We start from the raw sequence: 15,323 nt of genomic DNA on the forward strand, positions 1-15,323 counted from the left end.
TGCCCATTAAAAGAAATGAAGACCCTTCTGTCTCTTTGGGCCTGGAACAGGTGCTAGAGAGAGGCTCAGGGTCTCGGGGCCTGCTGGCTCTGGCTTTGTGTGTGTGTTATGGAGAGTCCTCACGCTCCCCTAACTGAAGGAGGTGTACAACACCTCAGGAGAAACCCTGAGCAGGCTGTTTGCAGCTATACTCAATCCAAAGCTGACAATGGGGCAACAGGCAGCCAGGGCAGAGGATGGGTGGGGGTGCTTCTGCCTTCCCAACCCTCTATTGGCATTGTTCGGCATGTTCTCCCCATGCAACGTTGATTCCCTGCTGTGAGAAAGACCCCCGGTCCCATATCCTGCAGGCAGGCTCCATGCAATCCCAATCCCCTCTGCGGGATCCCGGCGTGCATGCTCCATGCTTCCAGAAGCCCTCCTCCAGCCCAGGCATTCGTTTCCCAGGCAAACCGTACCCCCATCCTTGATGTGTGCCCCGGGGGCTCGCCCAGAGCTGCACCCAAAGCAAGGCTTTCAGATCTACCGCCAAACTAAAATGAAAAGAATTGGGACAACCTGTCTCCCGCGTCCTTCTCAACCCTTCCCAATGACCCGAATTTCAGAATGAATGAAACAACCCCTTTCCACCGGGGACAAAACACTTCTCCATCGATGTACGATAAAATGTGTAGCTATTCATTAGAGCAGGGGTGGGAGAACTCAGGTTTCCCCTCTCTCAATGCTGGGAGTGATCGCTCCGGTGAAGAAAGAGACGGGGGAACCAAAGGGCCAAAGCCGCACATGCCTCACCACATCAGCTTGGGTGCACATACCCCTCCCGGGAGGTTGGGATCTGCTTTCTTAGCCAACAGCAGCCGGATGATCTCCTCCTTGGAGTGGGCAGCGGCCACGTGCAGAGCGTTTCGGCCGTTCTGGAAGGCAACAGAGAAAGAGCAATTAGTGACGCTCCCAGAGCAATTCTCCAGCTCAGCCGATGCCAGAACCAAAACAGTGCCTAAATAGCATGCGCTGCATGGATGACTTCTCCCAAACACCAGTCCAGAGCGGCTGGGACACGGCGGCCTGAAAGAAGAGGTTTACCCTCTGAAAGGTTCAAGATCTTCCCCATCAAAAGCTTCCCCATCCTGCCCTGCAACACATCTCAACCCAAACCTGGAGGGACTATTTTTTTATACCAGTTATCACAGTGAAATCACAGCCTTTTACTTCATCTCTAAGCATGAAAGGGTAATTAGGCTCCACGCCTGTTCATTACTTACCATCCGGACAAAGCCGGCAGTTACGGAGCAGGTGTATCGAGGACACCCCGCCATAGGGCGTGGGACAGGGGCCGATGTCATCTAGTGTTGTTGGATGGAAACTGCCTCCGGTCACTGCTGACCTAGGGGCAGCTCCCGGCCACCCGGGGGCAATAGGCTGGCATGCTCCTGCAACCTAGGTCCTGCTTACAAGACGCAAGGCGCAGCGGCCGCTGAATCTCAGCCTCCGCTTTGAAACTCGGAAACGTCCGGCCAAGGGACACGTCATAGTGATGTCACCCAGCATCTTAGTGCTTAACAAGGATATCGACATTTCGGAGCCGTCAGAAGTGATAAAACCCAGTGGCCTGTGACCATCAGACTTCTTACCACTGAAGGCCCCGAGCATCACGAAATGAAGAACGCAAAACCCTGAGACCGCACATCGTCGCCCCAAAGATAATAGCATGAGGGTGAAGCCAACATATGGTCTCTACGCATAACCCGGAGATTTGATAGTTGAGCCAACTATGTGGAAAGCATCAGCTGGCTATTGCTACTAAAAATAAATCACAAGTTAATGGCCAAACAGTTCTTTAGTTAAGAGGAACAAATCTCTCTGATGAAAAGAGATATCAGAGGACTACGGGTTGGGACAGAAAATATGCCTGCATGACATTAATATTTTGATTTCAGTATAGCATAGCATCGCATAGTACAGTATAGTAGAATAGAATAGAAATATTTTGCTTTTTTTACAGCATTTCTAATGCAAGGATCTTGAAGCCTCTTGAATTTAGCGCAGGGTATAAGCATGTGCAGAAGTCCCACTGAAGGGGTGGAATCAGGACCTGAGCCCTTTCAGGTCCCGCCCCGTTGCCTAGACAAAGGAAATGGACTTGAAACAGCTTTTCTAATGGATGCGCTTAATTAAACACTCTCCGACACTTCATTCCCAATCCAGTAATAAAGCATAAAGGAAGCATCAGGCAACTACTTCCGACACGTAATGTAACCTTTCCAGCCTCTCTCATGACAGGCTCACCAAAGCGTAAAATTCAGAACAGATAATCAGGCTGAGACCGCATATATTTAAGATCCTCAGACCATGTCTCAGTAATAACCTTGGGGAGGGAGCTGTCTTCTGTACTCAAGGCAGAGTGCAGCTGCAAATTGGCCTGCAAACCCCTCCTCTGGGCTGGCTTCCCTGGGCCACATGCGGTCTGTCCCCTGCTCCATTGCAATGGCTGGATTTTGCTGTATTCTCTTTACTGATAAGTGACCCAAAAAATAAATAAAAATAAAAATGGTGTCCTCTCATGCAATTGTCAGAAGGTGGCTTTATTTCGGACAAGAGCTGATGTGTTAACCTGTTCTCAGCTGACTCGCACAGGGCAGGCTAACTGTGAAACCTGGAGTACCAAACCGTGAGCATTGTACTCCACAGAAAAATGAGCCATATGTTTCTAAACAGAGACGCTAAAAAGACGATGAAGTCACGGAAAGGCTGATCCTAAAGCTGAAAACTTAACCTTCCCATGTGAGGGGTGTTGACTGAAGTCCTGACCGGAGACCAGATCATGAATGGCATCGGGAACAGTGGAAGACCCAGAATTAACCCCTGAGCAATTATTAGCTGCCCAATAAAGTCACTCAGTCCAGACAGATGTTTCTGGAGGGCGAGGTGGGGATTTGGATCCCCCATCACACGGCTGCTGTCAAAAGACGGCAAGATGTGAGAGCTGAGGCAGAAGGCGTGATTCATACTTAGTCCTATTAAAGCAGCCCCGACAGTCACCTGCTGGCATTTTGTTCAACAGAAAATTGAGAACAAGATCGCCTGCCCTGCTGGAAACTATCATCAGTCGGGCACCTCCAGGACCAGATGAACGCTGCCGGTCAGCGTTGACGTGTAGGTTGATGGACTCGCAGGGCTGGAAGCTCAGCCAGTCTAGCCCTCAACAGATGCAAAAATTTGCTGATCCTAAACCATGCCAGACAGATGAGTATCTAGCCTCTTGAACATCTCCAAGGCAGGCGTTTCCACAACTTCCCCAGGCGGCTCGTTCTGCTGTCCTACCGTCCTTTCACTTAGGAAGTTTCCCCCCGGGAGATTTCTGCAGCAGACAATCCAAATGGCCACATACACGTGCGTGCTGCTGTCTTGGTCACAAGTCTACTTACGTTTAGCGGATTACATCGCCTAATATAGTTTATGGATTCCCTTTGCAGTTGTCCCGACCGAGTTTCCCGTAAAAGAACTAAAGGGCCGATGAATTTCTGATCCTGCCGCGCAGGACATACCGAGGCAGACAAGGCTCTCTGGGTGAATCTGATATCTTTTGTTAGACCAACTTAAATAGTTGGAATTTTTTTCCCCCCAGCTATTTCAGCTGGTGTAATAAAAGAGATCAGATTCACCCAAAGAGCCTTGTCTGCCCACGTCCTTCGACCAATGCGGCTACCACCTACACCCCTGGACCATACTAAGAGTATCAGAGCAAGCGAGGGTTAGTTGTTTTTGGACCAGTAGGTATCATCTGCCTGGGAGGACCAATAAAGGGTCCAGGTGCAGAGGGAAAAATCCTAGGGACCTGATTTTCCCCCAGAAAGTTACCCCTGGTGTAGTGACACCTTCCCAGGACCCGGTGGAAGACAACTGGTTTGGATGCATTCTCCGGGGTCCCAGGATGTAGATGCTTCTCAAATGCTGCCCTTTTCCTCTGACAAGCTGATCGAGATCCTCGAACACTCACTTTGCAAACAGGATGTGTAAAATAAGCCCCTTGTGTGGTGCAAACCCAGAGGGGCTAGAGAAAAGAAAGCTTATAGGCTTGCACATTTTCCTTTCCTTTCTTTTCAGTGCTGCTGTGTCGGTCGTGTGTTAGCAACGTCCTCTCCTATTTGGGCCATTTGAAGAGACATGTTAGCCCCTTGAGAAATGGAGTGGCAAAAGGGCTGAATTCAGCAGGCAGGACTCAGCTGGTTCACAGGCCGTTAATCCATATATATTACGTCTGGTGGGCAGCAGTGCCTATGGCTGTTAGATTGCCCACAGGTATTTGTAACTAGGAGGTCACAAGTTGTGTTAGAGAAGGCTAAAAAAGCTCGCCTCATTTAGCCTAGCCAAGCAAAGGCAGAGAGGGGCTATAATTGCTCTTCATAAATGCAGAGCGATAAACAGCCAGAAGGGTGCGGGACCATGTGAGCTAAAGAACAAGGCTGGCACAAGAACAAATGAATAGAGGCTGGTCATGAATAAGTGTAGGTTGAAAATTAGGTGTCTAGCCAGCGAGGGCCTGGAGCAGCCTCCCAAAGGGAGAGGCAGGGCAAGAACGGCAGCCAGTTTTAAGATGGAGTTTAATTAGTTTTTGAAAGTTTATATGAGACAGTTGCCTGCAACAGCAGGCCCCTGCTATTCCCACGTTCCTAGTTATGTGTTACAGTAATTCTGGTTTTTGTTAAATGCAATTGTCGTCGTGCCTTGTCTCCAAAGGAAAGACGTGCACTTGGGGATTGTGCCTTGCAGGGATAAGCTTCCCAGGCTCCGAACCCAGAAAGCGCTGACTCTAGCACACAGACGCAGCCAGAGAATACAGCAAACCTCTCGCACACGTCTGAAGCACCGACTGTCCCAAACACATCCTGCTCCTGCTCCCCCAGGCATGCTCCAAGCCCAGAGAAATGGCAGCGGGGTCATCCCTAGGGCCTGCTCTCAAGTGCACCAGAGACCGAGATCTTGAGAATGGCATTTCCTGGGCTACTTTCAGCTGGGGTTCGGCCGTCAAGCGAAAGCGAGGACAAGAAGATGGGCCTTGGTGCCATGGAGGACGAAGAGGAAGTGGAGGGAGGCGAAGGCAGAGGTGAGGCAGTAAAAGCAACGAGCCAGGAAGGCGATTGCCACAGCGGCAAGAGGGCAGAGAACCAGGGTGCAGGGCAACACGAGAGTCAGGGTGTGACAGCGAAGGCAATAGCTGTAGCTGCGCAAGCAGAAGGGCAGGCTCTGACAGACCTCATGCAGGGTAAAGCCGTAGGACGGGAGCCAGCAGTGTGCCCTTGCTGCCAAGAAGGCTACCGGCATCCTGGGCTGCACGGGTAGGAGCGTTGCCGGCAGATCGAGGGATGCGAGTCTTCCCCTCCAGGCTGTACCGGAGAGGCCACGTCTGGAGTCCCGTGTCCAGTTGTGGGCCCCCCATTACAGAAGGGCTGTGGACAAGCTGGAGACCGTCCAGAGGCGGGCAACAAAAATGGTTGGGGGATGAGGTTAGATACCAGGGAAAACTTTCTTATGAGGAGGGCAGTAAAGCACTGGACCGGGTTACTAGAGAAGTGCTGCAATCTCCATCCTTGAGAGTTTTTAAGGCCCAGCTCAGCATGGCCTTGGCAGGGGTGATGTAGCTGGGGCTGCTCCGGCTTTGAGCAGGGGGCTGGACTAGACGTGACCTCCTGAGGTCCCTTCCACCCTCGTTGTCTATGAATCTATGCTATCGGCATGGCTCGGTTGTGAGGACTGAGGGAGAGCATCAATGATGCTGAGGTTACAGATAGCCACTGAGAAAAGCAGGAGGAGGAAGCGCTCCTGCCCTGGATGGACCCCGAGGTGAAGCTCCCACAGGGGATTACCGCCACGCATCCCTGCAGCCTGCCTGGCCTGGAGGAAAGGGCAGACAGCACTTCCCACCCTGTGCAAGCCCGAGAAACATGTCCCGACAACACAGCACGTATGGCTGAACTGCAAGATTGACTGCTGCTGCACAAGCAGCTGCTCCCAGACCTGTCCTGGGCCTTGCAGTTCCTCCTGGAAGAGAAGAGCCCTCTAATACGTCTTCACGACAGACGACAGCGCTATTCTGCTGCAGCAACAAGCCTGTCATTATGCATGAAGGACTCCTGCCGGAGCAGCTTTGAATAATCATTCGAGCTGTTACTGAGAAATTTCAGCCGCGAGGGGATTCGTCTTTGTGCTCGACCGGCTGTGAAGTTATTACGCAGCCATCGTGCTTGGGAAATGCTCGCCTCTGCACTGAAACTTGGTGCCGGAGCCGGGAAAGCGAAGCATGACAAAGTCCTTCTTCTGAGAGGTGCAGCGTCTCTTGGCCGGCCCCGGGAGAAGGGGATCGTGCGTGGTTCTTGGGCATTTGTAATGCAATTAGTTCATCAGTCCCTGCTGGCGGATCGCTCCTCTCAGCTTCCCCTCCCAGCCTGCGTCGGGCGCAGCTCTGTGCAAACTTGCACCCGTTTCAGTTTCTGATCTTGGTTTGTCATAGAGAAGTCTCTCATCAGATGAGATCCTGGATCAAAGCCAAGGATGGGTGTGAAAGCAACCAGGTGGGAGAGATCTCTTCCCGTCAGCTCAGATGCGCCGCAAGATCAAACGCTCACCTGGCTCTTTATGTATTTCTCTTGAATTGAAGTAGACCATCTGGGCTGGCAGGGAGCGTTTCAGCTAGCCATGGGAAGATCCTTGCTTTAAGCTGGACCCCGACAGTAAAGGAGACACCCAGAAAGCTGGCAGATGCGGGGGTGATCCGAGGCTGCTCTTACTGGCGTTTCTCATGGGTGTCCTCGGGCTGGAGGCTGATTTGGCTCCGTGGCGCGAGCACTGGGCTGCAAAGCCAGGAAGCCTTGGCTTCTAGTCCTCGCTCGGAAACTGCGAGCCAGCTTCTGGTCGACTTTGCACTGACAGCACGTCTACAAAGCCGGCGACGCTACTTTGAGCACCTGCTGCGACTTGCAAGAGCCACTTACCACTGCAGCAGGGCGGCCGCTGGCAGCAAAGACCTGCCGAGGGAAGGGCCGCGCGGCGCCGCGCGCCGCATTTGCTCTCAGACAGCCTGCGCGCTCTGCTTTCCAAATGCTCTCTCCCGGGGAGGGCTCTGGTTTTGGCTGGGCCTCCGAGCCCTGGAGCAATCCTTACTCACAATTAATTACCTCGTTCCCCTTTCCAGTGAGAAAGAAAGGAGCTGCCGCATGAATGAAACCTCCCTCCTGGAGGTCAGCGGAGACCTTCATCGAAGGCTTTGTTTTCGGTCTTCCTGGAGCCGGGGGCATTTACCCTGGACGGGCCGCGGCCCCCCGCGCGAGTCACCCAGCGAGCTGGCAGGCGCCCTCAGGATGCTGCTTGCATCAGCTTGTTCTGCGTTTGCCAGGGCAGCCTCAGGGAAGAAGATGGCGACCGAGGAGGGGCTCCGGCAAGCCCCTCTGAGCGGCACCGGGAGCTCCCTCAATCTGCATTCCCAGCCTGTTTGTGGGAAGGCAAAAGCAAGGGATTAGCTGCCCCCCACCCCAGCATGAGTCCACTCCGTGGCAAGGTCTTCCAAGCCCTGGACGGAGGCAGGGTGGTGGGAATGGCGAGCCTGATTTGGGGCCCGGGCCTGGGCAGCGGGCTGGTTTGCTGCCAGACGGCACGAAAAGACAACAGCCATGTTCCCAAGTCCAGCATGAAACCAAGTTAGTGGAAAGCCTGCACCGATCACAGCCTTGGGGCCAGAGCTGCAAAGGTCCTGCATGCCTAGAGATGCAGAGAGGCGCCTGGCGGGGCTCCCAAAAGAGCACAGGCACAGGTTGGCATTCGGGAGGTGCTGCTCAGCTCCCAGCCCTGCCCTGCACACCTTGCGTGCCCCTTAGGCGCCAGCCTGCATCCTTAGAGCCCTGGTCCCTCTGGCTCTGCATCCACCATCCTTCCCAGCCCCTGCACCCCTCCCCCTGGGCCATGTGCTTTGCAGCGCTATTGCAAGAAAGCCTCCATCCCCTCCTCATTGCATGTGGGTAGCTGTATCTTAATGCAACAGAGAGCACCTGGGCCACCTTTAAACAATAGGTGCTGGCAGCGCAAACTGTTTTGCCACTTCTGTGCAGCTCCAGGCTTGTTCCAGCACCGGTATCCTCACTGCTCCCACCAGCTAGACCCAATGGTCTCTGCCACGGGACCACCCGTAGGAAGCAGGTCATGTGCAGGACATCTGCACGGCCCCACCTAACACTGCACAGGGATGCCCTGAGCTGGCTGTGCGGGCAATAGCCTGAGAGAAGGAGCCACCGTGGTGCCCCAAGCAGCAGGAGAGCTGCATTAGCGTGGCACTGTGCCTGGGGGAGCACAGCACCGTGCTAAGAGGGCACTGGGGGTGCCAGTTCTGGAGCTGGCTGGACTCTGCTGTCCTGGTGCCCACTGGGACAAACCCCGAGGGAGAGATCCACGCAGGCAGCCAACATCCACTGACTTCAAGCCGTGAGCCAGGCGCTCGCACTCTCTGTGCCTCGGCTTCCCCCTCCAGAATTGGGGTTTCGATGCTCGTTTCCCTGCTTCCTGCCGCTCCGCAGCTCCTGAGGCTGGGACTGTCTCACGAGCTGTCTGAGCACAGTGCAGCCCTCCCACCCCCGCCGTGCTTCGGCGTAGCAAAGCATGAACGCTGAAGTAGCAGCACTGGCCGGGCCCTCTGCTCGCGCTCAGGTACTCGCAACCCCATGCTCCAGGCAGGGCTTTCCATCGAGTCAGAGAAAGGAAGGGACCTCGAAAGATCCTCGAGTCCAGCCCCGCTGCTCCGGGCAGAGATCCTGCTGAGATGAAATGACCCCAGCCAGGTGTCTGTCCAGTCTCCTCTTGACGACTTGCGAGGTTGGGGAGTGCGCCACCACCGTGGGAAGTCTGTTCCCAAGTCTGGTCACCCTTACTGTGAAGAAGTACTTCCTTACCTCCAACCCCAAACCATCCTCGAACAGCTCATGGCCATTGCTCCTCGTCCTCCCCCGGGGTGCCCTAGTGAACAGCTTTTCTCCCAGCTCCCGATATTCGCCCCTTGCATACTTATGCACAGCCACCAAGTCATCTCTTCCCCAGGCTGACCAGTCCCAGGTCTCTCAGTCTTTCCTCATTAGGTTTGTCCTTCAGGCCCTTAATCGTTCTCTGGACCCTCCAGGTCTTTTTTGAAGTGTGATGCCCAGGAGTGGACGCAGGACTCCAGCTGGGGCTCACCGACGCCGAGCAGAGAGGAAGTTTCACTTCCTTAGCCCTGCTTGCGACGCGTCGGCTAATGCGTCCCAGCGTGCTATTAGCTCGGTCGACTACAGCGTCGCACCGGCAGCTCGTGTTCATTTTGCGATCGATCATGACCCCGCAGTCCCTTTCAGCCATCGTGCTGGCCAGGACGTCTCCTCCTGCCTCTCCTTCTGTGTCTGCCCGTCCCATCCCGGCTGAGCCAGCCCCCGCGTGGTTCCTTACCCTGGTTTGCTCAGACGGGTTTACACCCAGCTCCAGCAGCCTCTCGACGACGGCCAGCCTGTTCTCTCTCGCTGCGACCATGAGCGGGGTCAGGCCCGACTCCTGCAGGGACAAGACAGGCATCTTTGACCGCGTGCTCAGAGCTTTGAGGTTGCTCTGCTCACGTCCCAGCGGCGTCACGAGCTGACAAAAGACCCCCTCTGTCAAGCCGCCACCACCATGGGAAGTCCCAGGTAGCTGGCATGCCCAGCTCATACCCAGCCTCCATCACCCCTGCTATATCCAGGCAGCCTGTTCCCACCCAGCATCAGGGAGGCTGCACAAGTCCAAGCGAGAAGCCCAGTGTCGGTGCAAGCCAACCTGCCTGCTGAGCTCGAAGGCGAAGCCGGGGGAGGCGAGGATGAGCCCAGGGGGCGAGGCCCGAGGATGGGAGCCAGGTCCACCAGCAGAGGTGGAACAGCCGAGCGTATCATTTCCCACGTCCGAGGATGTCCCATTTTGCCTCCCACCAACCTCACAGATCTCTGGGGTGCTTAAACCAGGCCTGCAAAACCCTGTGTCGGTCCCCCAGCCCTTGGAGCAGAGCACATGGCAAGTCTGATACGGAGGAGTTGCTGTTCCTAAGCTCCCAAGTGAATGAGGAGCAAAGCGGGCGGGAAGGTCTCCAGCTGGGGGTTGGATGGATGCTGGCCGGCTCCAGGGCTGGGTTGCAAGGGAACCGCGGCCTGGACGCCCGGGAGGCTGCTTCGGGGCAGAGGACCGGGTGCTTCCAGCATTAGTCACTCCAGGGATGTCCCTTCCTGACTCGACATTGAATGTCCCCAATCTAGAGATGCTGGGAAACATGGCCTGCCCCATTTGGATTAGCGTCGGCGTCAGTGACCCGTCGCTGGGCCTCCGAAAGCCCCACACTCCCGCAACAAAGCTTCCCTCCTGTTTGCTACCGCTCAGCAGCAGATGCTGCACGTTCACTTGCCTCGTTAGGGCTGGTTCAGGTCAAATCCGAGTTAGGAAAGAGAAAAAGAAAAGCATCCCTTCCCCTTCAACAGTTCTTGGAAATGGAGACCCGGGGGGTAGTTTCTGGCTGGCTCTGCGGAGGAGCGCACCCCACCATAACAGGTGCTGCCGAATCACTGAGCACTTATTAAACGTTGTACCCAATATGCCCCGTGCCCGGAGGCACAGAGGAGCACGAGGAACAGACGGAAATGCCAGCCCGTTCCCAGGCGTGCCTCTGAGATGAGGCGCGGTGATGTCGGTGCCGTACCAGGGAGACCTTTGCCTTTTGCCCTATCTTGGCAGCCGCGGTATAATATCACTCCAGGGCAAGTCTCTTTGAAATGTCTCCTTTGTAAATCAGCTCAGCAAACCCCCTCCCAGTTTCATCCGAGCCCGGCATCCACTTTGCAAGAATAACTGATACGGCATCTGACCTGCTGCAATAAAGGCTCTAAAATAAGTCCGTCTCGCTTCCACGACCCGCAGCACGGGGCAAGATCAGGCGTCCTCCGGCAGATGGGCATGAGTGTGTATAGCCCCAGATGAACAAGGCTTCACGTGCCTGAAGCCATCACTAAAATGCCAGTCTGAGCAGAAAGCCCTGGAAACTGGACTGCAGGCTCCAGAAGTGGCCTGTCCAGATCCCAGGGTATGGGGTAGCTGCTGGGAGCATGCCATTTTTGCTGTCTCTTTTGTACCAATCCTATGCGTAGAAGGATAAAATCCTTCTCATCCCAGCATTGGTAGTCAGGCACATTTGTTAAATACCAACTATAAAGAAACCCCACCCTAAAAAAGAGGATGGCGGGGGGAGGTCGTCATGCAAAATGGCTAATTTTTAGGCACTACAAATAGCTTCATTTCAAAGTCATCATTTCAGGAAAATACAAACTGGTTTATCAAGGTGTGAGCCCCTCTTTGCACCTGAAAAAAGAGTTGCAAGCATCTTTTAATGGCCACAGTTATTTTCAGGGACCGTGGGCGCCGATGGCTGCTTGTGCCGGCAGCATCAGGCCATTCAACGTCTCAGTCCAGGCCGTGCGCCGACAAGGGCCCAATGTGACTGCGCTGAAAGAAGCAGGCCCCACAGGTGCACACGCAAACGACTGAAATGCTGCCGAATCCTCGAGCCACCAGGGACCTCTTGTCCGAGACTCCCATGCCTTCACCTCGTGCAGTCAAGCTGACGAGAAGCAGTCCAGCATACAGGCCCCTTTGTAAAAAGCAGTTCCCAAGCACCATGCAATTAAATGTTTCCTAATCCTCTGTCTGTCCTGAGCAACAGCCTTGTGGTTAAGATGCTCGGTTAGGTCACAGGACCAGAGCAAAGTGCCTGGCCTCCCCTCTCCCTGACTCATTTCTGGCATGGGGGTTGCAACTGCCTTTCTCTGTTTTAATCATAAAGGCAAAGGTTGTCGGTCACTTCATGTTTGTACAGCCCCTAGCGCAGAGGGAGCTTCAGGAAGCAAAAGAAAAAACAGGCCATGGGCTGGAAAGGGGAACAGGAGCAGGACAGGATTTGCCCAGCCATGCTGGACCACTCGTTGCCCCCAGGAGAGATTAATGCTAGAAGATGCACAGAGGCACCCTAACCCTAACCCTAACCCTGCCGGGCAGGTGGTGCACCCTGCCCTTGGGCTACGGACGCCGTCTCCATCGCTTGTATTCGCGTGGAGGATAAAACAACCTCCCAACTGTGGACCGCTCACCGGATCGGCCTGTGAGACGGCCAGGTCCCCCTTGTCCATGCCGTTCAGGGTTTGCTCCAAGGCGATCCACTCCCCTCTGGCAGCCAGCTGCAGCACCGGGCAGCCGGAGGCTAACGAAGCCGGGGCGCTGAGAGATGAGCCCGTCTCCGGCATTTTGCTCGGTCTCTTCCCCAGGCTCAGCCCTGGTGCTCCTGCCCCGGGGACCAGGCGACGTCCCTCTGCGGCTCTGTCCGGGGCGGCTCTGGCTTCTCTGCTGTGTGATTGATGTGGTTGTCGCTCTCTCTTGGCGGGGGGCAAAAGCAGCCCTGCTCTCCCCTTCTCTACTGATTCAGACTTTCCCAATCAGCCCGAGCTCTGGTTAAACTTTGCTAATGCCTCCTTTGTGTCCCTGTTACCTTGGCATCAGCCTCCTAGGGAGAAAAAGTGTGCGTTTTCTGCACATTAAAAGGCCCCCTTTATTGATTTTCCTGCAGCAGCTTAAGGTGGCTGAGTTCACGGTCCCAGGGATCGCTCTAACGAGGATTCAGCAAACTGGCACCGACATCCAGGGCTCCCGCTGCTCAGGCTTTCTCGCTGCAGACAGGCCTGGGACCCTGGAGCCAAGCTTCCCCTCATTCATCTGCGCTGAGAGGCAAGGGGTTGATCCATTCCCCGCCGATCGCTTGCTTGCATTGGCAATTCTCTTTTAAGCTCATCTGATCCCAAGTGACCTAAGAGCAGCTCATTTTCCCTGGACTTCTCATTCAGACAGAGGGAGGGGGTTTGGGCTCTGTCTGCCTTCACCGACAGCGGTGATCCAGCCAGGAAGAATGACGTGCACGTTGCATTCAGTCTCTCTCTCTTTCCAAACTCGTTTCTTTGCTTATGGGAATGTTAATGGCCGCGAGAGAAGAGGAGGTTTTTGACTTTTCTTTGAAGCAAAGAGGCTGCGGAGAAAGGGGCGACGTGCTTGGAAAAGCGGTATGTTCTTGGGGAGTTACCCGGAGGATCCCCTGCATGTATGTGGTCAGAGCAGGAGCGGCAATGATGGAAGCGCTTTTCTGCGCTAGCGGTCACAGCTAGAGCTGTATGCATGACCAGCTGGTCGGTGTGCTGCCAGGCCTGGGAAAAAAACCATGGCTTATGACCCCAACCTGAAGCAAAGCCAAAAAAAAGATATTGTGACCCTGAAGTGAAGCAAAGCAAAAAAAAAATCTATGACCCCCAAACTGAAACACAGCAAAAAAGAAAAAAAAAAGATATGGCTTATGACCCTAAAGTGAAGCAAAACAAAAAAAAAATCTATGACCCCCAAACTGAAACAAAGCAAAAAAGAAAAAAAAAAGATATGGCTTATGACCCTAAAGTGAAGCAAAACAAAAAAAAATCTATGACCCCCAAACTGAAACAAAGCAAAATAATAATAATAATAATAATAGCAATAAATAAAAAAATAATATGGCTTATGACCTCAATGTGAAGCAAACCACAAAGCCACAACAATTTGGGCATCAAGTTAAATATTCAATTTTGATTTCCAGCCTTTTTAATGTTTTACGTAAAACAGAAGGCACCAAAACAGCATCGCAAATTAGAAAAAAAAAAGCCTGTATTGAAACAAAAATAAACCTGGGCGGGGCGGGAGGGTCTTCTTGGCAGCTCAGCAAAATGGAGATAAAATAGTAAAATGTTGAGGTGTCACTGAAGCTGGATTTTTCACTTAAAAAGGGGGCTTTGGGGGGGGAAACCTCCCGGGTGAGTGCTTTAAAGGCTGGGCTATTGGATAAAATGTGATCCAGTGATCGAGTCATGTCCCTTGGCTCTGTAAATACAAGAGCACAGACAGCTGCCTGAAGGAGAGGGATCTGGAGGGCGACTCTTGAATGATGGAGCCCATGAGCTCCGGAGAGGGGTGGGAGGTCAACACAATCCGGTCCTCCTTGCTTGCCTAGTGGCCACCTCAAATGCCCATTCAGCTTGCTGGTGCTTGTGGAGCCTGGTCTGAGGGGCGCTGGAGAGGAAGCCAAGGTCCTGGCTTCCCACAGACGGTCCAGGTGCCTACAAATTGCGTATCCCTCTGAGGACTTGTGCTGCTCTGTGCCTCAGTTCCCTATCCGTAAATCAGGGTACCAGCACGGCTCTATCTTGGAGGGACACGGGGAGTAAAACCCTACTGTGACGTGCTCAGACAGTGCAAGGCTTGGTGACCGTGGCAGGACTTTATATTAACAGCTTCCCGTGGGGGTGAAGGTATTCACAGAGGAGATGGGAATGGCCTTTCAGGGAGGATATGTCATGTGGTGCAAAGTTCAAGTTCAAGTCAGCCGTACGAGGAAGGGCCCAATTTGGGTCAAAGTTGGCTCCGAGCAGTATGCCGAGAGCAGGATGTGAAAACTCTTGAAGCTGAGGGCAAGGAGCATGGCCTTTACGTGGCAGGAAATTCAAAGGGAGAAGGACAGATGCTGGCAAAGAAGGGGAGCTTAGCAGCTCTGCGTGGCATGGCCTTGAAGGTGGTTGCAGGAGCGGGGCCATCAACCATAGCAGCGGCTCTGGCTCGAACAGTCCAGCAGAACATTTTTACGCTGAGAACGGCGCTTTTCTGCAACTGGTCGATCCCCACATCAAACAGGGTGTTTCAACACCGTTCCTGATGGACGCCTGCTCCGTATCAGCCGTGTGCCTTCCTGACTCCGTGCTAGCAGGCGGGGAGCGGGGAACTTGGGATGCTTGCCTGATAAGTCCTGCTGCAAGTCAAATTTTTAGGGTGTCTTGATGCCCAGCTCCTGGGAAGGTTGGCTTGCGGCCTCCAGAAGGTAGGCTACTAGGAGGTGACTTCTGATCTACAGTCGTCCAAATTGCAGGAATGTGGCTGGACAGCTTTGAAATGAAATGGGGGCATTTTTATGGAAACTTTTGCTTTCCTCCACAATCCAGGATGGAGAAGTTTTCCAAACCGTGGTGCTTTGGAAGTGAAAAGTCCAGCTCTAGGTACAGAGAACGGTGGGAGAGCAGGGAGGGTTTCAGAGAAACCAGTCTTGGCTTGATGGTAAGTGAAGTAGGCAAGGAGAGATCTGAGAGACAAGATGAGAGGTGGGACACCGTGAAGGAAAACAGGCCAGGCAGGCCAGGCAGTGGAAGAGGAGGCCAGATAAAGACTGCTGTGAAGGAGGGAGCCAG

The 15,323-nt window shown here is 53.9% G+C and overlaps 1 protein-coding gene across 1 annotated transcript in view; it reads right to left on the minus strand.

Annotated features, from left to right (window-relative positions):
* Positions 1 to 12,516, minus strand: part of LOC149869679 (uncharacterized) — a 78,727-nt gene extending 66,211 nt beyond the window's left edge. The window contains exons 1-3 of the mRNA XM_090040728.1: positions 12,168 to 12,516; positions 9,460 to 9,561; positions 816 to 914 (exon numbers count right to left, since the gene is read on the minus strand). Of these exons, the coding sequence (XP_089896854.1) occupies positions 816 to 914; positions 9,460 to 9,561; positions 12,168 to 12,320 (354 nt within the window). The 5' untranslated portion in view covers positions 12,321 to 12,516. The remainder of the gene's footprint in view (positions 1 to 815; positions 915 to 9,459; positions 9,562 to 12,167) is intronic.
* Positions 12,517 to 15,323: the final 2,807 nt, after the last annotated feature.

Source organism: Crocodylus siamensis, chromosome 3 (assembly GCF_052110815.1).
Source record: "Crocodylus siamensis isolate JL-2025a chromosome 3, ASM5211081v1, whole genome shotgun sequence".
Lineage (NCBI taxonomy): Eukaryota > Metazoa > Chordata > Crocodylia > Crocodylidae > Crocodylus > Crocodylus siamensis.